The 24214-nt window shown below is 36.4% G+C and overlaps 4 protein-coding genes and 1 long non-coding RNA gene across 7 annotated transcripts; 2 read left to right on the forward strand and 3 right to left on the reverse strand.

The window, feature by feature from the left end:
* Positions 1 to 8548, forward strand: ric8a (RIC8 guanine nucleotide exchange factor A). 2 transcript variants are annotated; one of them, XM_052597081.1, is made up of 11 exons: positions 1 to 236; positions 1213 to 1260; positions 1515 to 1532; positions 4073 to 4699; positions 5021 to 5115; positions 5378 to 5528; positions 6267 to 6362; positions 6456 to 6600; positions 7334 to 7478; positions 7559 to 7678; positions 7776 to 8548. In XM_052597081.1, exons 1-11 carry the CDS (start codon positions 147 to 149, stop codon positions 7909 to 7911), a joined length of 1671 nt encoding a protein of 556 aa, XP_052453041.1. In that variant the 5' UTR covers positions 1 to 146; the 3' UTR covers positions 7912 to 8548. The 2 variants fall into 2 exon arrangements, with proteins under 2 accessions (XP_052453041.1, XP_052453042.1); XM_052597082.1 differs by lacking the exon at positions 1515 to 1532.
* A 2406-nt stretch (positions 8549 to 10954) lies between these two features.
* Positions 10955 to 15517, forward strand: psmd13 (proteasome 26S subunit, non-ATPase 13). Its single transcript, XM_052598192.1, has 13 exons — positions 10955 to 11176; positions 11674 to 11752; positions 11835 to 11869; positions 12300 to 12355; positions 12473 to 12516; positions 13175 to 13261; positions 13612 to 13783; positions 13939 to 14018; positions 14186 to 14311; positions 14426 to 14488; positions 14651 to 14731; positions 15094 to 15210; positions 15298 to 15517. The coding sequence occupies exons 1-13, from the start codon at positions 11076 to 11078 to the stop codon at positions 15391 to 15393; spliced, it is 1137 nt and encodes a 378-aa protein (XP_052454152.1). The 5' UTR covers positions 10955 to 11075; the 3' UTR covers positions 15394 to 15517.
* Positions 15518 to 16191: 674 nt separating this feature from the next.
* Positions 16192 to 17409, reverse strand: LOC128014547 (cytochrome c oxidase subunit 8B, mitochondrial). The gene is made up of 2 exons (XM_052598193.1): positions 17185 to 17409; positions 16192 to 16430 (listed from the first exon to the last, which is right to left on the reverse strand). Exons 1-2 carry the CDS (start codon positions 17293 to 17295, stop codon positions 16323 to 16325), a joined length of 219 nt encoding a protein of 72 aa, XP_052454153.1. The 5' UTR covers positions 17296 to 17409; the 3' UTR covers positions 16192 to 16322.
* A 785-nt stretch (positions 17410 to 18194) lies between these two features.
* Positions 18195 to 20063, reverse strand: LOC128014045 (spexin prohormone 2-like). The gene is made up of 4 exons (XM_052597285.1): positions 20046 to 20063; positions 19691 to 19765; positions 19548 to 19602; positions 18195 to 19390 (listed from the first exon to the last, which is right to left on the reverse strand). The coding sequence occupies exons 1-4, from the start codon at positions 20061 to 20063 to the stop codon at positions 19299 to 19301; spliced, it is 240 nt and encodes a 79-aa protein (XP_052453245.1). The 3' UTR covers positions 18195 to 19298.
* Positions 20064 to 20085: 22 nt separating this feature from the next.
* Positions 20086 to 24196, reverse strand: LOC128014548 (uncharacterized). Of its 2 annotated transcripts, XR_008183574.1 has the most exons (6): positions 24018 to 24196; positions 22885 to 22955; positions 22713 to 22772; positions 22200 to 22520; positions 22005 to 22123; positions 20086 to 21445 (listed from the first exon to the last, which is right to left on the reverse strand). It is a non-coding gene; the product is annotated as an uncharacterized LOC128014548 (long non-coding RNA). The 2 variants fall into 2 exon arrangements; XR_008183573.1 differs by having other exon boundaries at positions 22005 to 22520.
* Positions 24197 to 24214: the final 18 nt, after the last annotated feature.

Here is a 24214-nt window from a genome sequence, read left to right on the forward strand (position 1 = left end):
TCTTCACTACAAATCCCATGATTCCAATCCTCCTTTAATCGCATCATCCAGGAGCTTCTGGATCTCTCGAGTAAAACTGGAGGATAGAAGCTGATTTTGTTTACATGATTTTTGGCTCTTCCTGAAAGCAGAAGGGTGGAACATCAATGAAAATGGACTTAAATGCAATCATAGAGAAGATGGAAACGGGCGATCAGGACGCCGCACTTACAGCTTTACAGACCTTTAATAAAGAGGTACATGTCAGATATGTCAATCAGAACTGCTGTAAGGTTATGCATGTGAATATTCTGGGAGGAAGTGACTGTTTTGTGCATATGGAGAATGTTTCTTGTTTGATACCATTATAGCCTACGCTGATATAGATTTTTGTGAATATTGCATATTTCAGAGTCACAACCAAATGTCACAATGTAATTTAAACTGTCCCCTGTTTTGTAATGAGAAAAACGAGCGATGAGCTTCCTTGAGCAGAATAATACATTATTTCAAATTATGAAAATCCATATTAATTTCACTAGTAAGGCATATAAAATGAACGTCATTTACCTGTATAGATGTGGATATTTACCAGGTTATGTTTTTACACAATATTCTACAAACAGGAATATAATAGAATATTGTAATAAAAGTGAAAAATATCATAATCAAATAAAGAATAGAATAGAATAAAATAAGTACCAGTGGGTTTGTTCATGTTGTCAGTTATCACGTTGTTATCCTGACACGGCATACAGAAAGCCAATACATAATTCTTTACAACAATAAAATACCTTCAAATGAAGCTGACATGCTTGGATGTCAGAAGTAATGCAGACCTGCCCTCCAAAAACATTTCTTTTTAGCAATACATTGTCATTATTATAAGTACTCCTTAATGCACTGCTATTTGGCACTTCATGTCATTGTGGCTTCCCTTGTTTGGTTGAACCACATTAAATTGATCACTTGCTCATCAATGGATCTTCTGCAGTGAATGGGTGCCATCAGAGTCCAAACAGCTGATAAAAACATCACAAATTATCACAATTAACATTGGTGAGCAAATTATATAAAGCAACATTTTTCCAAATCTATTCTGATTTAGAGACAAAATTTTTCAACAAATGTAAATATTTAGGTGGACTGTTCCTTTGCGATATCTTTTGTATACATGCATAAATGTTTGTTTTTGTATTTCACATTATGTTTTTTTCTCTCTCTCTCTTTTAGAAATCCCAGTGTTTTTCATTTACCCCCGGGGAGGAGGAAGACAGAGAGGTAATCATAATGCAAGCAGTCAGCAATTCAACCCTGAACGGAGAGCTTTTTTAATGCTTTGTCCAGCCATTTTTGATACATTACTTTCAGTGTTCATTAATATTTCAATGACAAAAACTTCAGTTGATTTCCAGTAAATATAAGAAGCTAGTGTGCTTATATCAGGGTATGTCAAATGAATCATATTTTATAGCGCTGTTATTGTAATGTGTTCCATCTTTGACTTTATGTGCTTTTTTTTTTTTTTTTGATAGGATGGACATTCGCAAGAGGTATATGGGTAGCTCGATGATTTAGATGTAGCTTAGAATTAGCTAAGAACCCAAAGCCTATTTCTCATTCCTGATTGGCTAATGCTATGAATCTGGGTTTTTTTTTAATCTTCGCTGTATAACAAAGAAGGTTTTATAGTATCACATGATAGGATCATTCCAAAAATATAAAGAAATACACTTTGGGGTTTCATAAGATGACACTGTGTCGAGATGGATGGAGAATGTTTCATGGGAATCAATGTGGTTCAGAAACAAGCCAAAAATGATGTCTTTATATGTATGCTGTCTCAATTGAATTGCAATGTTTTCTCATTTGAGCACATTGGTGATGTTGAAACTAGTAGTCGATCAATAATGGCCAATGCTAATTTCTAGACTAGCGGTTCTCAACTGATGGGTCACGACCCGAAAATGACCCGCAGGTCTGTACTGGTGGGGTTGATGAAAGCAGAGAAAAATCAATGCTTAATGCAAACTATAAAATGTTAGTCATAAATGCATGCAAATATAGAATAGCTTTTAAGAAGGAGCAGAGAAAGCAAGATTTTTATTGCAGTCCTCATCCCAGTGTATTTTTTAGTGTTCATTTACGTGTTCAGTCTATGGTGACTCTGGTCAACCTGTTCCCAAACTGCACTTTAGCTGACCACATTTTTTGCTTTTGTCTCTAATATGAACGGACATGCAGTAGCCTTCAATGCTGGCTTTTTACTGTAGTCTCTTATATAAAGGCTGACTCCTGTCATTTCAATAACTGTTTCACAACAATCCCTTCTACAACAATACCAAACAGTAAATCTAATTTTCTAAAAAAAAAATATATTATAATAATAAAACAATAATTAGTGATATTGTGCTGCCATTTTTAAACTAAATAATAAGCTTTTCATTTTTAGTAAACCCCAATACAATACATTTTTATCTGAAAAAAAATATTTGTATGAATTCAAAATAATTATTCTTAAGTGATTATTTATAAAATTTGTTTCTATAGCACATTTACAATAAATTATATAAATAAATATATATATATATATATTATTTTTACTTTATTCTACAAATTTTTCTGAGGTGAAATAATAAAGACGATTTTTGTTGCCGTTTTATTTGAATAATTGCCATTTAATTTGTACACGATAAAATACATTTTTAAAATATTATCTAGAAAATATCTGTAAATATTTTCAATAATTATTAATAAATAAATTAAAAAAATCAAATAATTTCTATAGCATTTTACTATAAAACTGCAGGTCCGCTTTGAAAACCCCTGGTAAAGACTGTAACTCCATAATGCTGCTATATTTGGTTATCATTGTGTGATGTCAGAGATGTTTCAAACAGATCTGGTCTGGTTCATGGCTTGACTGGGTTATGTAAGGACGTGTCACAGTTGGACTCCAATTTGGTAACTTGAAATTCCACAGTGAGACCGTAGGAGGTCTTGGCAGTGAGACACAGTCAGGGAGAATTTGAGGAGCTGTCAGTCATCCACCCGTGTGTATAGCAAGCTGTCTGCTCTAACAATAATGAATGATCCCTCTCAGAAACTCCAGGTGTCTATTTCTACAACACCCAATGTGATTCATTAAATTACCTCGGGAAGAGCAGAGAAAAAATGGACATAATGTTGTTATTCTGCTACTCTAGCATAAACAGGTCTCAAGTATGCTTCAAACCATGAATTCAAAGCCGTTTTTAACCACATTGAATCACATGAAAATAACACGCATGAGATTCTCTCATGTAGCCTGCAACAGTGGTTCTCAATTGGTGGGTTTCTTTATAGGTCTGTTTTGATAGCATCACAGGCGTATATGTGTATATGTACTGTATTTTTAAATATGTTATATATTTAGATTTTATATTTTAAATCTAAAATATGAACTACCCTTTAAATGGTAGTCAGTGTTTTGTTTTTTTGCTTTTTAAAGGAAGAAATGAATACTTTTACTCAGCAACGATGCATTGAATTGACCAAATGTTACAGTAAATACATTTATAATTTTACAAAAAAATTCTACTTTTGAACTTTCTATTCATCAGAGAATCCTGAAAAAAAAAAAACATTTCAAATAAAAAATAGAAACACAACTAAGATATGTTTCTTAAACAGTAAATCAGGATATTAGAGTGCTTTCTGAAGTTCTAAATGACTTCAGCTCTGCCATCACAGAAATAAATGGCATTTTAAAATATATTAAAATAGACAACCTTTACTTTAAATTGCAATAATACTTCCCCCATTTTGCAGTTTTTATTATATTTTGAGCACATAAATGCAGCCTTGGTGACCATAAGAGACTTCTTTCAAAACCATTAATTTTTCAATACATTATATTATATTTCTATTATATTTTTACAGTTTTATTCCATTTTCTAATTTAAAAATGTAGAGTCTTTTTTTTAAGTAGTAAAAGTTTAAAATAAACAAAGTGTTGGTACTCAAATTGTTAAATCTGCAAAACCAGTTGAGAACTGCTGGCCCATTGCTGCTGTTAACTGTAACTCTGTTAACTCTCTCTCTCATCTCTCAGCGTCTGGGCGAGTTAGTGCTGGGCTTCCTGGAGAGAGACCTCCAGCCGTCCTGTCAGCTGGCCTGCCTGGAAACCATCCGCATCCTGTCCCGTGACAAGAAGAGCCTGGTTCCCTTTGCCACCCGCCACGCCATGCAGATCCTGATCCGACATGCTGGCCTCAGTCAAGGTGAGGGCTTCTCCCCCGAGATCCCGGACCTGGAAGTGATCGTGGAGGCCCTGAAGTGCTTGTGCAACATTGTGTTCAACAGTGAGGCGGCTCAGGAGGCGGGGGCGGAGCTCCAGCTGATTGTGGGATTGGCCGAGAGGCTCAAACAGTGCCGCGAGCCGCAGTGGAGCCACGACGTGCGATTCTTCGACCTGCGCCTCATGTTCCTGATCACTGCCCTGCGCGTGGACGTAAGAGCCCAGCTGGCCCGCGAGCTGCGGGGCGTTAGTCTGCTGTCCGAGGCTCTGGATGCCACGCTCGGCCTCTGCTGGCCCGATACGTACGAGGTGGCGCGCGCAGGCTTTGACGGCTGCTCAGAGCTGCCCCCGCTGGGGAGACAGGAGACGGAGCGAGCCATGGAGCTCCTGAAGATCCTCTTTAACGTCACCTTTGATTCCAGCCGCCGCAAGGTGGACGAGGTGAGACTGCGACACCACATTTACTTGTGTCAAGCAATGTTTTGCAGTCAAATCAATGAGCAGGACTGTTGTTTTCTCAATTTTAGTTCCCAAATATATTTTTCGGCCAAGTTCAGTTGTGTGTTTTTTTTTCTAACTTTCTCCTAATCCCATGAAGGCGTGTCCATTTCATTCTCACATCTCGCTGGATAAGCATCACTGACTCCCAGCAATTAGATCTGTTCTCTCAGTGTAAACAAGTGTTTAATTAGTGATGCAGATCTAATGTGGTTTCATGGGACTTGCGTTATGCTGGTATGTGTGTGTGTGTGTGTGTTGCAGGAGGAAGCAGCCACTTACAGACACCTGGGTGCCATACTGAGACACTGCATTATGAGCACCTCCGAGGGAGAGGAGCGTACAGAGGAGATGCACAGGTACACACACACACACACAGCAGAGCAGAAGATTTAGATGCACAGAGGTTTATTAAGGCAAGAAAACTGTTTCGCAATAATGCATTCAATTGCAGAACTGAATCATATAAACAGTGACACACTGGCACAGATTCCCTCCGTGTGTCTTGATCTGATTTGTAGAGTTTGGTAACAAATTAGAGCAGACCCACAGGGATCTCAATCCCAATTATGTAGTCGATTTGTAAAAGGAAAGCAAATGTGATGTGAATTTGTTTTACAGCCACACGGTGAACCTTCTGGGGAACCTGCCGCTTCCGTGTCTTGACGTCTTGCTGATGCCTAAAGTCCAGCAGGGCTCTATCGAGTACATAGGCGTCAACATGGACGCCGTCAAGGTGCTGCTGGAATTCATGGAGAAAAGACTCGACCGGGTGAGCAACCGAATACTGCTTTTGTGCAAGAATATAATGTTGGTATTTCAAAACATTAGTTAAAAAACACATTAAATGCAGATTATTGTTCCTCACCAGACATGACAATAATATTGTGATATGTCTTATTTCCTCCAGCGTTTGTTAAAAATGGCACATTTTTAGTCACTTGGTTCGCTCCGCCCACAGTGAAATCCCATTGGTCCGAAATCAAACTTATTTATATATACTAAATGTTTTTTTTTTCTCTTTGTCTTTGCAAATGTAGAAATTATCTATAGATATAGACATTTTGTGAGTTATATGGCATTTACATATTTTTGTGTATAATTTTAATGAGTAAAAAAAATATAATTACTTATTTTAACAATAGGATTTATGTATTTATGTATTTCTTTTTTTATATTCTCCAACAAAAAAAGAAAAAAAAAAAGAAAAAAAAATACATTCATTTATTATTAATGTACAGATTTTCCGACTTCTATAAGTATATCCAACCTTACCCAGATTCATACAGCTATACAAATAAATTGGGCTTGAGTTTTGCTGCGTTGTACCTTGTTAGGCTGAGGTGAAAAAAAAAAGTTATTTTTGTTCTTCTTTTGGTGCTTGGTTTGTTGTTGTGCTGTGTGTCTGATTGGAATGCTTTGAGGGATTTCTACACCGGAACACAGCTGGAGCTCCAGTGTGCAACAATTGAACTGCTCACGTCTCCTCCTGTTGATGTTGTATTTCCAGGGAAACAAGCTGAAGGAAACTTTGCTGCCCTCGCTAAATCTACTAACAGAGAGCGCTCGCATCCACAGAGAGACCAGGAAGTTTTTACGAATGAAGGTGAGATTGGATGAAAACTCGACCGTGAACTTAATGGATGTTATTTTGATTTATTTTTTGGTCATGAAAGTGTACGGTTGTGTGTCTACGCAGGTGCTTCCACCATTACGAGATGTCAAAAACAGACCTGAGGTTGGGAACGCTCTACGGAACAAGCTAGTGCGTCTGATGACACACATAGACACGGACGTGAAGCACTGTGCGGCTGAGTTCCTGTTTGTGCTGTGCAAGGAGAGTGGTATGTTACATTGTTAGTAAAAATACTCAAAATCACTGAATTTTTTTTTTTTTTATTCAGTGCATTTCTTTGATATATTTCTTGACTAAATCCAATTTTGAGCAAATTTACAGAAAAATAATTCCCCTTACATATTAACATCTTATTAAAAAAGTGAACAAGCTTCATAAACTTTCAAAAGTTTAGAATTTTAATTCTTAAAAAAAAATAAGTCTCTTCTGCTCAACAAAGCTGTATTTATTTGATCAAAAATGCATTAATACAGTAATTTTTCAATGTTTTGAAAAACACTCTTTTATTGTAATATATATTTTAAAATGTAATTTATTCCTGCGATGCAAAGCTGAATTTTCAGGAGCCTTTACTCCAATCTTAAGTGTCACATGATCCTTCAAAAAAAGTATTTTAATACGCTGTTTTGTTGATCAAGAAGCATTTCTTATTAACTTTTGATGTTGAAAACAATTATGCTATATTGACGCTATATAGACATATTTTGTTTCAGGATTATTTGATGAATTGAAAGTATAAAAAAAAAACTGCATTTATTTGAAACCACTTTTTTGCTAACATTATGTCTTATTGTAATTCTTGGTTAATTTAATGCATCCTTCCTGAATAAAATAAAATAATTAATAATATTAATACTTTTAAACATTAGTGTGTGAGTGTGTATATATATATACTGTATATATAAAGGTCAATTTGTAGTTTATTCTTTTCTGTCAATCAGTTTCCAGGTTTATCAAGTACACAGGTTATGGTAACGCGGCAGGACTGCTGGCCGCTCGGGGACTGATGAGAGGCGGCCGAGACCCCGGACATTATTCAGAAGACGAGGACAGTGATACCGAGGAGTACAGAGAGGCAAAACCTCAGTACGTCATTGTCAGAAACCATAAAAGCCATCACTAAGCTGGAAACAAATCTGAAATTTAAGTTTTTTTATGTTGAACAGCATCAATCCGGTGACCGGCCGTGTGGAGGAGGAGCAGCCCAACCCTATGGAGGGAATGACTGAAGAACAGAAAGAATACGAAGCCATGAAACTGGTCAACATGTTCGACAAACTCTCAAGGTAATGAAGTGACTTTAGGAAGCAGCGATGCTGTCATTGTGCTTTCAAAATAATATATTGTCCACTGTAAGTAACAGCAAACCTGCTTTTCTTTCAGGGAGCAGGTGATCCAGCCAATGAAAATCGGAGCTGATGGTAAAATGACTTCACTGGAGCCACAAGAGCTTCATTATTTAGCCAGCCAACAGTTCGGAGAGTCCAATAATTCTGACAGCGACAGTGACACAAACTAATTCTCAAAACCAAAAGCTTCTTGTGAATCGTATAAAAAAATTTGACACTTTACGATTTGAATGCTTTGTTTTTGCTCCAAAGGAAAACGCCTGGTGATTGTTAGTTCGTCTCATTTGAGGTTTATTGTGTTGCCCTGTCTTCAGGTAATATTTTCTGTACAATGATGATGAAAACATGGTTTGGTTGCACAGTACTCATTTATTAATGTAACAGGATTTAATGGAACTCCAAGTTATTATACATCACAGATTTTATTTTTCATTTAGTATGTGGTCTGAGAAGAAAACAAATGTGACACTTGGGGAATACCACAACAGAGACCTGATATTTATTTATTCATTCATTCACTTGGATTTAGGATGAGCTGAGAGGAGAATTTTTTAAGTTACAATATATATTTATATATATATATGTTTATGAGATGTGATATTTTATGAGGAAGGACAGTTCAGCATTTTTAAGTTTTAAGCCTCCTGTGATCAACTTGTTCTGTGTGACTAAAGGATGGATTGCTGTATATTGTTATTGGTGGCCCGTGTAGTTACATTTTGAAGACTGAAGGAAATGTTGTATAATTTGTATCACAAATTGTATGTGTTTAAAAAATATATATTGTCATATTATAATAAGAGCTGATTTTTTTTCAATTGTCTTTTAATTGAGATGTTTTATATACCTACCTTTTGGTAATACAATGTTGATATTTTTATATCATTAATGTTAATGTTTCTGTTGCTCAATTGGTAGAGCACTGTGCTATGAAGCGCAAGAAGCACAAGAACATATGATAGGTAAAAATGTATAGCCTGAATGCACTGTAAGTCGCTTAAGATAAAAGTGTCTGCTAAATGCACACATTAAATTTCATTTCATTTAATGTTGTCGTTAGTAACGTAATCCATTACATTATGCATTTTAGGTAATGTAATCAGATTACTTTTTGATTACTTTTGACCCAACTTGTTTATCACATTGATTTAAATAGGGATCTTGTACCATATTGATATAAAATACAAAGAGTAAGAAAATATGTTCCATTTTTTGTAATTAATTTTATAAAGCAACATTAAATTACCTCAAGTTTTCCCTAACTGGGGTTCGTAAAGGAACTCTTTTAAAATAAATCACTTACTAAAAAAGGTAATATTTTATTTGTTTGCCTGTCATGTAACCATCAACCAACAGAGAACCGTGAATATGAAAATATGATAATTATTTTAAAATATTTATTTTAAAATCTCAAAGGTACTTCAAGTGAATATATTAGGTGAAAGATGTTCAGAAGACAAAAAAAAAAAAGTTTGGGAATGCATGCATTACATGTCAATAAGATAAAACGTGAATTTGTGCATTTTAATGTGTTTGCAAGACATAAGCTCTCCAAAGCTATAGGAATACATGGTTAAGTAACCTACTAAGTGATAATTCAAATAAAAATGTGTGTTCATTAGTAGATGATGCAATGTTGAAACCTTTCTTAAACCTTTAAAAGATTTGTATAAATCCAAAAGTCAAATGCTGTGTAGCCACCCAGTAACCGTCTTCATGTGAATCTCCACAATACTGTAAGTCTTTGGATGTAAGTGGCAGGTTAATTTAGAAAATACATTTTAAAAGATAAAAAAGACGAATTAGGGAGAATCAATAAATTATGAAAAATGTATTACTATTGTGTGAATCATATGTTATCATGTAATCAACAAAAAAGTAATTGTATTACGAATATTTTAAAATGTAATTTTTGAATCTGATTACGTAATCTAGATTAATAACTACCCTTATATGTATGAGTGTGTGTTCCTCGGGAGACCTGCGTAGTCCTATATATATCGAGCTTGTCTGGGTATACTTCAGGAATTGCTGTTCTGCTGGGACTTTCATCTCTAGGGTTTACAGAGAATGGTCTGAAAAAGAGAAAATATTCAGTGAGTGGCAGTTCTGTGGGTGAAAATGCCTTGTTGACGCCAGAGGCCTGAGGACAATGGTCAGACTGATTCGAGTTGATAAAAAGGCAATAGTAACTCAGTAACACTTATAACAACCAAGATATGCAGCAGGGCATCTCTGAATGCACAATATGTAGAACCTTGAAGCGAATGGGCTTCAGCAGCAGAAGATGACTCTGGGTGCAACTTCTGTCGACTGAGGACAGGAAAATGATGTTACAATTCATACAGGCTCAATAAAATTAGATAATAAAATGTTTTGCCCGGTCTGAAGAGTTTGGCTTTCTGCTGAGTCATTCAGATGGTATAGGGTCAGAATTTATTTAATGTAGCCTACCACTGCCAGAAAGAAAGAAAAATCTAAATTTATACATCTACTAATGTGTATTGATCCTTGGAATGAATAGCCCCACTAAAGACCACTGAAAAAGCTGGTAAACCTCTTTTATGTCAAGTCACAAACTAACGCTCTGGTTACTGATGTAACCTCGGTTCCCTGAGATAAGGGAACGAGCATTGCATTATGGGTTATCCTCCTGTTTACCCTGTTACTGAAGCCTGATTTGTTAAAGAGCTAGTCCACCCAGAAATGAAAATTTTATGTTTATCTGCTTAACCCCAGGGTTCCAAGATGTAGGTGAATTAGTTTCTTCAGTAGAACACAAACCAAGAATTTTATCTCACACCGTTGCAGTCTGCCAGTCTTCAAATGTAAGTGGATGGGAAACATGGCTAAAACATAATAAAACAAACAAACAAAACCAAATTAAACCCTTCGGCTCATGACGATACATTGATGTGTAAAGAAGACACAAAACGATCGGTCTGTGCAAGAAACTGAGAAACTATCGAGTTTTGCCCACATCAACATTGTAAATTAAATTACACACTACTTGTGTGTTGAGGAAAAACCAGAGGTAATGTGAAGAAAGGAAAAGTTAACGAGAAATATGTGTGTGGGGGGAATGGGTTGGGGCTTATTAATGGTCTTGGCTGAGATCATAAAATATCAGAGAGTTAACGTTACTTTTAGGCGTTTTTTGAGTCCGGTTTGGGCTGGTGTTTTTCTGGGACTTGGCCACCCTGCCTCCACTCCTCTGTGGGGCGGTAGCGCGCTGTTCTGCTCGGCGTCCGTTCAGTTTCTTGGTGTAGATTGATTCGTGACAGCAGCGAGAGCTTCATTCTTCTCCTCAAACGATCAAACGTCTACATTCAAGATGAAAGATGTCATCGGATTCCTCAAACAACAGCAGAGCAAAAGTCCGACGCCTGAGATGGCCTCGGAGTGGCACTCAATGGAGGATATGTACAACAGAAAGTATGAATGTTGTGTGTTCAGTGTGCGAGTGTGGGCTAGCTGAGTCATTTAGCATGCTAAGCTAAAGGCGACTTATACTAATTATACCATCGGATATAATATACTGTAATAACTACACGTTGTTTAAAGACAACGTTAGGGTTTTTTCCTTTCTTTTTTCATTGCGTAAGTTAATGGTTTTATGTTTGTTGTTGCAGTTACTGTAAATTGAGCACTAGCGTGTATAACTTCTGTGGATAGCAAGTCATTGCTGAAGTGAGGCGGTGGTGTTTGTTTTCAAGTGTTTTATTTAAGTCAGAGAGGTTTGAAAGTTATTAAGTTAACAGTTTTCTAATGTAATACACTGATTTGATGACATAAACAGATTGGAAGGAAGGTAAACAAATGGATGGCTAGGTAGTTATATAGTTGAGTAGATGGTAAGATGGGAACAACACAGATAAATTCACATTTATTGTATTTATTAAATTTCTCTCTCTCTCTCTCTCTCTTGACAGATTGTGGCATCAGTTGACTCTGAAGTTGACGGTCTTTGTGCAGGACCCTTATTTCTCCAAAGGGGACGGTCTCATTCAGGTAAGAGTAAAATCAGAATAGCTTCTTACACTTCAAAAATATAATGTGGAACATCTTAAAAGTCTTTATTTTCTCTCCACAGCTCTATGAAAACTTCCTCTGTGATTTTGAACACAGGTAAGATTTACTCATGCTTCTGATAATTATAAACCAGTCAATCATTTTAGCATCTCTATTCAATTGCCATGAACACATTGTAAAATTTCAGCAGTGACCACCGCATTTAAATATTTCTCTAACAAAACAATTTTGAACGTACAGAACTTATTGTTGAAATGGTGATGATTGACAATCTGGCATCTCGCATATGTGGTATCTGCTAATTTTGACCAAAGTAATACTTTGACCTTTTTGGAAGAAGTGCACTTTTGAGGTGTTGCCGTATCCACTTATTATAAACAATGCTTATTGAGCATTTTTGAGCATTTTTAGCAATTCCGTTTATGTATTTATTAAAGTTGACTGGTGCAGGTTGTGATATTTTGTTTGTCTGGCTTATTTCCGAAATGCACTATTTGAATTAATGCGGGCTTTTTTTTCTGGACAGAATCAACCCATTGTCCTTAGTCGAAATCATCCTTCATGTTGCAAAACAAATGCCAGGTACAGCTTTGTGTTTCCTATTAGTGTTCAATGATTCCCATGGCAAAGACTGTAAAGAGTGAACAAAAAATACTTCTCTATGCTGTAATATTAATAACATCTTTTGTTTTTGAACAGATCCAAATACAGCCATCACCTTTCTTGAGAAAACAAAGGAGAAGGTAGCAAGTTGTTCCAAAGACTATAGAATAACCAAGATTTATAACTCGTATAGTTTTGAATGGGGAAATATGCAACGCTCATTATGGTCAATAATTTTTGGTAATGCTATTTGAGCAAAACAAGCAGTTGTTGTCAAATTTAAAGGGATACTTCGCCCCAAAATGAAATTTTTGTCATTAATCACTAAGCCTCTGTCATTTCTAAATACCTGTAAAAGCTTTGTTCGTCTTAGGAACACAATTTAAGATATTTTGGATGAAAGTTACACTGTCAAAGTCCAGAAAAGTGTGTAAGACATCGTCAGAATAGTCCATCTGCCATCAGTGGTTAACCACCTCAGTTACATTTGAACCACTGATGGCAGATGGACTATTCTGACGATGTCTAACACACTTTTCTGGACTTTGACAGAGTAACTTACTTGGAAGTCTATGGTACAGTCCCAAGCCTCCTGGTTTTCATCCCAAAAATCTTAAATTATGTTTGATGTTTCCCCATTCAAAGAGATGGATGCTGCACTTGCGTGCACGAGAGGCGTTTTAAAGATGGCCGCTGAGAGACATTACTTGCCTTAAAATGACTTTGGTTGCTCTGTTTTGAAATGTACAGTATGAGTGACGGTGTTGAAATCATTGATTGTCGTTTTTTCTCAATCAGGTCAAAGCCAGTGATGAGGCCGTCATCCTCTGCAAAACCTCGATTGGCAGCCTCAAGCTTGACATCAGCGACCTCCCCGCAACAAAGGTCATTTATTTGCATTTTTCTGCTCTTAGGTTGTGCTTACATTTACCGTAGCATAGAAAATTGTTCTGAATCAAATCCAGTCATTCCAATAGCAGAGCTTAATGTTTTCCTTTTTTTACAAAATAAATATGAAATGGAAAAATGCAATGATACTTTTAAATATGAAACCAAACCACCAGTAGGTGGCGGCAAGTCAGCAATTTTTTCGAACGGATCATTCATTCAATAGATAAACCAAGTGACAGTATGACTTAAAGTCAAGCCCTGAATAGGATTCTTACATGATCTATGAAATAAGTGATATCACCACTTTTATTTGAGGCCATTATTCACGTATTATAAATTTGCAGAAATTAATAGAGGAAGTGGATGAGATGCTGAACAATCTCCCTGGTGTGACGTCAGTGCACGGGCGATTTTATGATCTGTCAAGCAAATATTACCGCATCATTGGGAACCACGCTATGTACTACAGGGACGCCCTGCGGTACTTGGGATGTGTGGAAGCTAAAGACTTGCCTGGTAAATATTATGACTTCTGGATGTTTACATTTGACAAGAGACTTGGGGAAACAGTGTCCCCCTCTAGTGGTGGCCCTACAGAAATCCAGGTGAAAAATGACCAGATGCTGATGCAGTTAGGATTGTGGTTTAATGCTCACTTTATCTCATAACAGAAGCAGAGCAACAAGAAAGAGCTTTCACATTAGGCCTGGCCGGCCTTCTTGGAGAGGGAGTCTACAACTTCGGAGAACTGGTAAGTTCCTGTCGTACCGGTGTTATTTATTTAATGTAATCGTAAATGTTAATATTTTGAATGTGCTTTTATTTCTGTATTTTCATTTGATTTGTTACGTGTCTCCTTCATTGACAACTGCTTGTCCTTATGGATTTATGTGCACTAACAGCTTGTCATGTTTCCAGCTGATGCACCCGGTCCTGGAGTCACTGAGGAACACAGATAAACAGTGGCTGATAGACACACTCTATGCATTTAATGCAGGCAACGTGGAGAAATTCCAAGCCCTGAAGACCGCATGGGGTCAACAGGTGAGTAATTAAATAAAAATAAAATAAAAACCTTATCAAGTGTTTTTCAGATTTGTCAATATTTTTACTAGGTGAACCTGCTTTAAGTTTTTGTTGTTCTCTCTCTCCTCAAAGCCTGATCTCGCAGCTCATGAGGCCAAACTCATGCAGAAGATCCAGTTACTCTGTGTCATGGAGGTATACATGCTATTGATTAAGATTGTATTAAGCTTGTAATTGACTCCAGATCTATTTATTGACATTTTCTTAAGTACATCATTACTTGCTAATTAAGTTGCACAGGAAGAGTTATTATGGAGTAACAAAGCTAAAACAGTTAATGACTGATTGTCTTCATAGATGACTTTCACACGGCCAGCCAATCACAGGCAGCTGACGTTCCAGGAAATTGCACAGAGTGCAAAAATCCAAGTGAATGAGGTTCGTTTCTTTCTCTTTTGAATCAGAATTTTTTTTATATATAATACATTTATTATCAGTTTATTAATATGTGAATAGACAGCATTACATAGTTTATTAAAAAATTATATTTATATTGTAGTTTTAAAAATAACTTGTGTATTAATATATAAGACAGCATTAAATGCTTTTTTATGGTTTTCTTCAATCTCATGTTTAGAGGTATATGGTACTCTTACTGGCTAAGATTTTCACTCTTCAAGTAGACACAGGTTGAAGATAGTAATAATGAAGTGTTTTTAGTATACATAGAAGTATATTATATCTAGGACCAGACTTAATCGGTGTCTTGGAGATGTTCTTATCGTTCTCCTTTCCCTCAGGTGGAGCTGTTGGTGATGAAGGCTCTGTCTGTCGGACTGATCAAGGGAAGCATTGACGAGGTGGAAAAGAAAGTTCACATGACCTGGGTCCAGCCCAGAGTACTGGACGTGCAGCAGGTACGTCCAAACCAATGAAGACATATATACATATACCAAAACTTTCTACAGCCGACAGTGTTTTTTGTTTTTTCCCCATCTCCACAGATTAAGGGCATGAAGGATCGTCTGGACTTCTGGTGTGGGGATGTTAAGAACATGGCCATGTTGGTTGAACAGCAGGCTCAGGACATCCTCACTTGAATGTCCTTCATGCTGTCTGTCCCGTTCAAATGTTCCCTTGCATTGCATTCTCCCGGAGTCTCAGTTCTTAATGTGATACGTGTCAGTATCTTCATTATGTCATTAAAGCAGCTTGTTTTCACAATCGTTCTTTTGGTTTTTATATGCCACACAAAATGTAAAGGGATAGTTGATCCAAAAATAAAAATTATACGCCCTGGGTTAAAAATGTTCCATAAAATATATGATTTTGTGTTCCACAGAAGAAAATCACACAGGTTTGTAACAACATAAGGGTGAGTAAATGATGATAGATCTTAATCTTTGGATGTACTAACCATTTGATATTTTGAGTTGGGTCATTATGAGGTTTTTTTTTTTTCGTCTGAAGCAAAATTGTGTACATTTGTCATCAATAGGTCTGTTCATTCTAGATCTTTATTGACTGGAGAACAGCAGTGTTAAAGTCAAACCCTGAAAATATAGTAATTTGCATCATAACATTTGGGAACATGTGACCTCACTGAACTCTAAAATCGAATTTGAAATAGTTACTCCTACACTCCACAAATCATACACTACTGAGAATAGATGTTTTACCAGAGGATTCTATAACATTTAGTATGGATATAACTGGTTAACTGGGCTTGAAATGGTTAATCTCACTACGATGAAGATATGTCCTGTGAAATTCAGTGTCAACTACTTTGAAATGGTCATTTATGATATTGAAAGGTTTTTATCTTTTTAGTTTCAGTTATGTTGACTTGTGGTCGTGTACCTGCAACTTTAAAGCACATTTTGTACGTAGAACGCAACTTGGAATAGAAACCATTTTATTCAGTACAGACCAGAGCCACCAGTTTGTGGTGTACATTCATTTATTAACACATTCTTAACATGGAAAAAAATGGTCTTAGTAAGGAGGAATGCTTAAAGACAAGTGGTTCTTATGCAGCTCCGCCAGGACGTTTCTTGTACTCCTCCAAATTTGCCAGGACCCATCCAGAGGGGCCCAGGATGGTCACGAACATGGTCACCATTACAAAGACCTGCTCCTGCAATGAGAACACAGAGATGCTCATCAGATCAAATGCTCATCTGTTTTTTTAAGTTATAAAACCAAGCTATTTTCCCATGCATCGCCCTCAAGCTGGTTATATTTTTGACTCCTTTTCCCTTGGAGACTGTAATGCGATTTTTTATTTGGGCAAAATGTACTTGTTCACAACTTGAGGTATTTGTGCTTAGGGACATAGTATCGTGTTTATCGCTGGTCCAAGCAGTTTTTGACGGAAAAGAAAGCATATCTGATGTTTTGGGACATATTAGCTGGTTTTTAGCTGGTCTAGAACAGCACAGACCAGCAAACAAGCTGCAAGACCATCGCATGAAGCGCTGGATTTCCCAACAGGACGACTTTATTTTTCCGAGAAGGTCAGCAAATTGGCCGTTTTCCAGGAACGTACAAGGGCACAAAGCATTTAAAACATAAATTAAAGACTAGTATTAATTTCTTTATTGTATGGCTAAGAAAATGTTGATACGACAGAAAACAGACTCGAGCGCCATTTCCACTCTACGTGAGCGCACTTATACGATCAATGGCGTTATCGGAATTTGTCCAGTCTCATTTTACATTATACTGGGTCAGATTTTATTTATATAGCCTACAGGTATTCATGTCATACTTAAAACTTTTTTTTTTTAGCTTCGCCCATTCAGGCATTAAATGTAAATACGTTGTATTTCACTCTTGCGCGCGCTGAGTCTGATCCAAGTGCGCAGCAATTGAAGTCAACTCGTACTCACACCAGCGGAGAGCACATGTTTGGCTGGTTTGGCTGAAATATTAGCTTTAGGTATGATTTGATGTCTCATCACAGCCTTCAGCAGATTAAGCGAGCGATTTAAGCATGACATCGTTCTGTTAATTGTTGGATATATCCAAACGCTGAAATAAATTGTCCTTTCGCGCGCGGCTCGAGTGCTCTGGAAATGCGCCCTACAAGGAAAGTCAGAGGCAGCGCGGTTTCTTGTACACCTGCCAAGTCCTTTTTAAGGTCACGGTAAGGAAAAAAGAAAAAGATATGTGTGTGTTTGCCAATCCGCTGCTCGTGTGATAAACTCGATCTGTTTAATTGGTTGTACGATTCTGTTTGCGCGAAGACCCACCAAAACCGAGAGCGTTATTTTATTTTTTTTGTACCTGCAACCAGCAAGAAGTCTTTACATTAATGGACCTCTCTGCAAGGACTTATTAATTTTTTCCAACTTTTCATCCGTTATTTTATTGCATTTGTATGTTGATTTGTATTGTGTATACTGAACCTTCTTTAGTTGGCAAACGTATCGATTTTCTTGTTCTCATTAAGTGGCTGTATTTCAAACCTGCATTTCAAAATATAGCCTACGCAGACTTAAAATAAGTATCCTATTAATAATAATATTAATATTGTTAACCATTTGGAGTTCTTCTGCCTCACCAGTAATGTACCAGAAGATGGAGCTATTAATATAAAACCAGCAACGTCCCCATCGTATACATTTTTTATTTTTTTTTAAGAAACAAAGTTTATTGAGCAGGTCGCCAAAAAATGGTTTCTGAAGCATCGTGGATGTTGAAAATTCTGATTTGCCATCACTGGAATAAATTATATTAAATTGCAATATTTCACTATTTATTATAGCCTACTATTTTACTGTATCAGTTAAATGTATTAATTAAATGTCAATCAATTTAGCAAAATACTTAAAAATTTACACATATTGGATAAATATTATATATATATATATATATGAGACTAGTGCAGGTTTGAATTTTAATTTATTAATAACTGAAAGTCAGTATTTTATCATCTAGGAGTTGACATCATATTCAGTGGGAAAACAGTACAAGCATGAGCAAATATTAGTAATAGATTTAATGAATTTTGTGATGCATTCGTTTGTAATCATAACCTTTTATTTGCATCCCTTAAGTTAATTTTCCCGCCACTTTAAACAATCAAGTAACAGTTAAAACGTTAAAAGTGGCTGAGCTATACCAAAGTCCATTCATACAAATACTTAAAAAACAACACAGACCTATTCACAATTGCTTGCTGCAAAGTTATGTGAACCTGAGAGAGTGAAAGTGGCTTAAGGCATGGCGACAGAGAAAGATGAACTTTGCAGTTTAGAAATGAATCTACACTGTTAACCAGAACTCACATTGAGAGATAATATCTCCCATTGTGTTTCCACTGAATACACTGAAGTGTATTTGAGGGCAGTGAAAGGAGCCATTGCTCTCTGAGCAGGCGACACGTCTTGCTCACATGATCTGATTTCTCCTTTTGCAGCTGTTGCAGTTTGGCTGTGAATCGGAGGTATTTAAGGTCATCTGAAGCACCTCAGCTGGGTTGCATGGAATAATGTCTGTATGTACATACAATGACCTCAGTTTATTAAGAAAAATGCAACTAAAATTGAATAGCCACTGAAACAAATGTGCATGCATAAAATAACCACATACAACTAGGCATGTGAGTCAGCTTCAGTGTGAATGTTATCTTAACACATCAACCAAAGTTTGATTTATAACTTTTATTTATAAAAACATAACCAACACCACTGTCAGAACATATACAATCAATCCTAAAATATATAAAGCCCCATCTAAACAGTCAAATAAATCAATCAGTCTCCCACGTATTTGACATAAATAGATTTATTTTGAATCTTAAACAATATAAAATATGGCACACTGTACAGACCCAGAAGAGAAAAAAAGATTAACGGATAACAAAGTTCTGCATTGTGAACAATCCTGATTGTTTTCTTGCGTTCAGCGACTTCAGTTTCTGAAACCCTTCGAGAAAACACAGCAGTCAAAATTACTTCATTTATCTACAGCATCTGCACCCATTTGACATATTAAGGAATTATTGATCCACACCTTTGAGAACTGCGTACCAGCTTTTCAACCCTGAACTTGAAATAATATCATCAATGTCAGGAACAAACCGTCTTCCATCTGCGGGGGAAAGGGAGAGTCAATACAAATATAGCAAGCAATCAAAATCTGGACACTTAAACGAAAGATTGCAGCTAAAACAGACACCCAGGATCAGCAATAACAGGCAATCGATTTGATTACTTCAAGAATATTAGGGGGGCCGGACAACACTCACGTTTTCCCTTTAAGTAAAGCATTGACTGTGGTCCCCAGTTCTTCGATAACGTGGTCTATTAAAAGACATAAACAGTAAATAAGTCAAAGAAACAGCATACGTAATCATAATAAAAAGGTATTTCACACTCAAAAACATCGTACCTTTTGAATGCAATGACAGTCTCTGACCAGTAAAAATATGACTGTGCATGTCCATAAAATCCACATTCTTGATATCTATGAAAAGAAAATAGATGAAGAATGATGTGTTATTCTATTCTAATGTATGCACATAAAAATAGGTATATGCATATTTACCATTTTTGTCGGATCAAGAATGGTTTTGATCAGAAGAGCTAAACAAATCTGAGTGGTCCAGTTCTTTACTCCTCTATTTATGTCCTTCTTTAACAACAGGACCCAAGGTTCAATACAACCCCCTGCGAGAGACATCACTTGCTTGAACCTTGTCCTATCATGGGAACGCTCTCGACATTAACCTGCACAAATGCCTGACGTCAAGAGCATCTGCCATAATGAAAATCAATATGGTGAGGTTTTACCCTACAGCTGTGTCTCTAAAATTCTACAAAAGAGGAAAAAATCATGTTTCTCCTAAAAGTGTCTCAACCTTGAATCCAAACTGAGTTGCTTGCATAAAAGGTGATGTAGAATGTGGTCAAATTTGGAGCTTTGGTAAGTGTTAAGATAAAAGCGTTAAGAAATGGAATGATTTAAAACAAAATGTCAGTCAATTGTATATAGTTAGTCATATATATAAGACTGGAACAGGAAAAAAAGTCACTCAAGTCCAATACAGAAAAAAACATCCACAAATGGCAAAATGAAAATTTTAACAAACTAAATTTCTAATGGATTGAAATGCTTGCACTGAGAACCTGATCGAAATTCCCTGACACAACAACCGAGATCAAGTTTTCCAACAGTAAAAAAGGTTTCAGAACAAGCAGCAAGTTATGTGGTAATATAAATTATATAAAATTTTTAAGTAATATTTATATTAAAAAATATATATATATAAATGTTAATTAAATGTTTAATTAAAATCACTCAGATGTAAAGTGGTGGGAAAGAATGGAAATATATACAAGTAATAATAAATATTTTAATAATTTTTAAGTAACATGCCATTTATATTTAAATAAATACTGACAGAAAAATAGTTACTGATGCATAAAGCCAGTGACTGCTCTATTACAGAAAAACAGCCAAAAATGGCAAAATGAGAACGCTAAATTTGTAATGCAAGAACCGATATCAAGTTTCCAAACAGGATTAAATATTCCAGAACAAGCAACAGGTAATGTGAAAAGAAAAATGTAAACATTGCTCCTGTTCAAATTGTTTAAATATTATATAAAACACAATAATATTAACATACTGCAAAAAAAACGTGGTTGGAATAATTTAAATAACATATAGATAATATATTTAAATATAAATAAAATTTTCCATTAAAATCCTGCAGATGTGAAGTGGTGGGAATGAAAAAAATAAATAAAAGAAGATTCTTAAATAAATTAATAAATAGTAAAAAATATATATATTTATATAAATAACTATAAATAAAATGTGCTATTAAAGTGGTGACGATGTGAATTTTTCAAAGCATCTCTTAATGCTGAAGTAAAGAAAAACAACACTTGTCGGTAACCAAATCACATCTGGATCAATCATAACACTGAGCATTTGTTCCCCCGCTACTCATTGAATTGCACGCTGTTGGATTTGAATATTGATCGGACAATCTGCGTTAGGCACTGGCCGAACTCCTCCAAAATCATTCTCTCAGCGTGAGCCGCAGTGTACCCTTCCTTCTCTGCCTCTTCAGCCTGGGCGAGGAGACAGCCGCATGTGGCTTCCACTACATCGGGCGTGATGCACGCCAGAGGACTCCTATCAACAGAGACACCCTCAGTGACCAAAGGAATAACAAAACCCTACTGCTCTCATTTACTATCACTTGAAAAACAACCAACAAAGCACGACACAAACAGTAGCCTGTAACCTCAATCTCGTTGGGCTAGTTTACAGTGATGCCATAAATGTGGGCCAACAGTTCATAGATATCCATGTCCAATCAGTCTTGAAAGTGACACTGAAGGCCTCTTGATTCACATGATCTACTAAAGATCAACCTTGAAAGTCTTGGGCCCTCATTTTTACTCTTTAAATATGATCGATAGGACATAGCTGACAGTTTCACTTATTGCTGTGAGTGACTCTAATTGCATATGTGCTTGCGGTGTCACACAGAGGAAGTGGAGGTGGGAGGGAAACGCCTCCTAAAAGAACACATTGTTACACAATATAGCGGAAGTGAGGTGTTTGTATATACATTACTGTATTTCTGTTTTTGACAAGATAGGCCAACAGTTCCTAGTGTTTTGATTTTAATTTAATTTTTAAATGAATAGTAATTAAATGATTAGTATTGCAGTGGAATTACATGTACCTGGTTGGGTAGTAGATGCTGGAGTCAGGCCTGTCCCGCTCAGAGCTCTTCTTTGAAGGACTTTCCTCATAGTTTCGGCAGCCCACACACTTACAGGTGGATGTGCACATGATTTTGGCCTGTGTGGAATTGCAGTGTAAAGTGACTCCAAATAAATACATTATTGAAAATATACTACTTATCAGGTCAGCTTACCTCATAACACTCGCAGTAGTTCTTCAGGCAGCCTGAACGCTTGCAGTTGCAACCCTTTGTGTGACATCCCTTCACATTCCCCTGTTTCCTACTGCCAATCTTAGGCCGAAAAGCCCCTGGATTCCTGTCCAGACAGGCCTAAAGAAAGTGAAGTGCCATCTAATCAAAGAGACCATTTAAGTTGATTTATTTTAAGAGGTTTCTGTCATGTGGTTGACCTTTATAGCCTGGGATCTCTCCAAGTTATGTTCAGTATTATTGTAGCAGTTTAAGCATTTGCAGTTGTTGCAGACATCTCCGTTCGCAAAACATTCACAATAACTGCAGAAAATAAATCATTTGGTAAGAGCTGATTTTTCATGGTCGGGACATAGCAGTTATTTTTGTTCAGAGGCATCAGTCATCATGACCAAAGCAAATACATTTGTTGGGTAATATAACCATGACTCAGTAGAGGTTACATCTGAACAACTGATTGACTTCAAAAAATAAAATAAAAAATAAAATACGTACAGTTTCAGACACTGAGATTTTGTGCAGTTGCAGGGTCGCTTAGATTTTTCCCACTTCACACTAATAAACAAAGAATAGTCATACCATAATTTAACTGTTTTACAAAAAGTACAGGTCGGTTGTCAAGAATCAACATGAGAGACATGAGGTTTTTATGTTATGATACTCGTACCGTCTACGTCCTTTGCTCTGTCCTTCCTCTTCCAGTTCTACAATCTGAGTAGGGCAAAGCGTCTGATGAAGCTAAAAAAAATGTAAAAATGTAATTTATTAATCTAACATAAATTTTAACTTCAGGTCCTTCCACAACATTTCAACAGGATTGAGGTGTTTGAATGAACTGTGTGCTTGGGGTTGTTGTCTTCCCGCCTGACACACTTTCTCCTGAGATTCAGTTCTCAGACAGATGTCCTGACATGTTCCTTTAGAATTCACTGGTATAATTCAGAATTTATTGTTCCATAAATGATGGCAACCCGTCCCGGCCCAGATGCAGTAAAACAGGCCCAAACCATCATATCACCATTACCATCTAATGGAATAAGATGATAAGATGATTGACCACAGATGGGATAAGGTCCTTATGCTGGAATCCAGTGTTTTTTTTTTTCTCCAAACATAACAATTCTCATTTAAACAAAAAAGTTCTAATATGGTCACATCTGTCCACAAAACATTTCTTCAATAGCCCTTTGGTGTGTCCACATGATCTTTAGCAAACTGCAGACAGTTAACAATGTTTTTTTTTGGAGAGCAATGGCTTTCTGCTTGCAACTCTGCCATGCACACCATAGATGTTCAGTGTTCTCCTGATGATGGACTCATGAACATTAATCAGTGTGAAATGGACTTTTAGCTGCTAAGAACTTACTCTGGGTTCCTTTGTTATCTCGTGGAGTGTTACAATGATCTTGAATAACTATACAAACATGTTGTTTTTTACATTGAATTATTCAAACGTGTTGTTAAGATCATATTGATAGATCCCTGTTCTTTAAATAAAACAGGACCGTCACTGACACCTGACTGTTATCCCATCTCACCTCTGAATAGTTAGACTCTAATGTTGCCTACAAATTAACTGCTAATCCACTCACAAATATGTAACACCTTTTTTGGATCATTTTGCATAAAGTAATGTCTTAATTGTGTTTTTACGTATTTTTTTGATGGTATATGTATGGCAAACATTCCCCATGAGATTTACTGATTATGTAAGTATAGGCCTATATACATTTATCTGGTAAAGGCTAACCATTTACTCCATGTTTCAGACTGACTGATGCAGCTTCCCAGCAAATCTACCTGAGAAGCGTAAGGTCCTGGCGCGAGGTTGAATGTGACACCTGCAGATGTCTTGTGGGTCTGAGGCAGTCCAGTGGACGTGATCTTCTCCAAATGTCTGGCATCTGATGACATTTAAATACTTCAACAGTACATTCATCTACTAACCTCACAGTAGATATGAGGTTCAGTTATTTGAGTTTATTTTTAACAACAGT

Source organism: Carassius gibelio, chromosome B25, assembly GCF_023724105.1.
Source record: "Carassius gibelio isolate Cgi1373 ecotype wild population from Czech Republic chromosome B25, carGib1.2-hapl.c, whole genome shotgun sequence".
NCBI classification, from domain to species: Eukaryota; Metazoa; Chordata; class Actinopteri; order Cypriniformes; family Cyprinidae; genus Carassius; species Carassius gibelio.

Coding starts and splice junctions, on each gene's coding strand:
- psmd13 (XM_052598192.1), top strand. CDS start 11,076: ATGAAAGATGTCATCGGATTCCTCAAACAACAGCAGAGCAAAAGTCCG. Junction 11,870..12,299: donor CTCTGTGATTTTGAACACAG/GTAAGATTTACT, acceptor TTTTCTGGACAG/AATCAACCCATTGTCCTTAG. Junction 12,356..12,472: donor TGTTGCAAAACAAATGCCAG/GTACAGCTTTGT, acceptor GTTTTTGAACAG/ATCCAAATACAGCCATCACC.
- LOC128014045 (XM_052597285.1), bottom strand. Junction 19,603..19,690: donor ACTGTCATTGCATTCAAAAG/GTACGATGTTTT, acceptor GTCTTTTAATAG/ACCACGTTATCGAAGAACTG. Junction 19,391..19,547: donor GCTTTACTTAAAGGGAAAAC/GTGAGTGTTGTC, acceptor TTTCCCCCGCAG/ATGGAAGACGGTTTGTTCCT.
- ric8a (XM_052597081.1), top strand. CDS start 147: ATGAAAATGGACTTAAATGCAATCATAGAGAAGATGGAAACGGGCGAT. Junction 7,479..7,558: donor TACAGAGAGGCAAAACCTCA/GTACGTCATTGT, acceptor TATGTTGAACAG/CATCAATCCGGTGACCGGCC. Junction 7,679..7,775: donor ATGTTCGACAAACTCTCAAG/GTAATGAAGTGA, acceptor CTTTTCTTTCAG/GGAGCAGGTGATCCAGCCAA.
- LOC128014547 (XM_052598193.1), bottom strand. CDS start 17,295: ATGTCATGCTTAAATCGCTCGCTTAATCTGCTGAAGGCTGTGATGAGA. Junction 16,431..17,184: donor AACATGTGCTCTCCGCTGGT/GTGAGTACGAGT, acceptor TTCTCATTGCAG/GAGCAGGTCTTTGTAATGGT.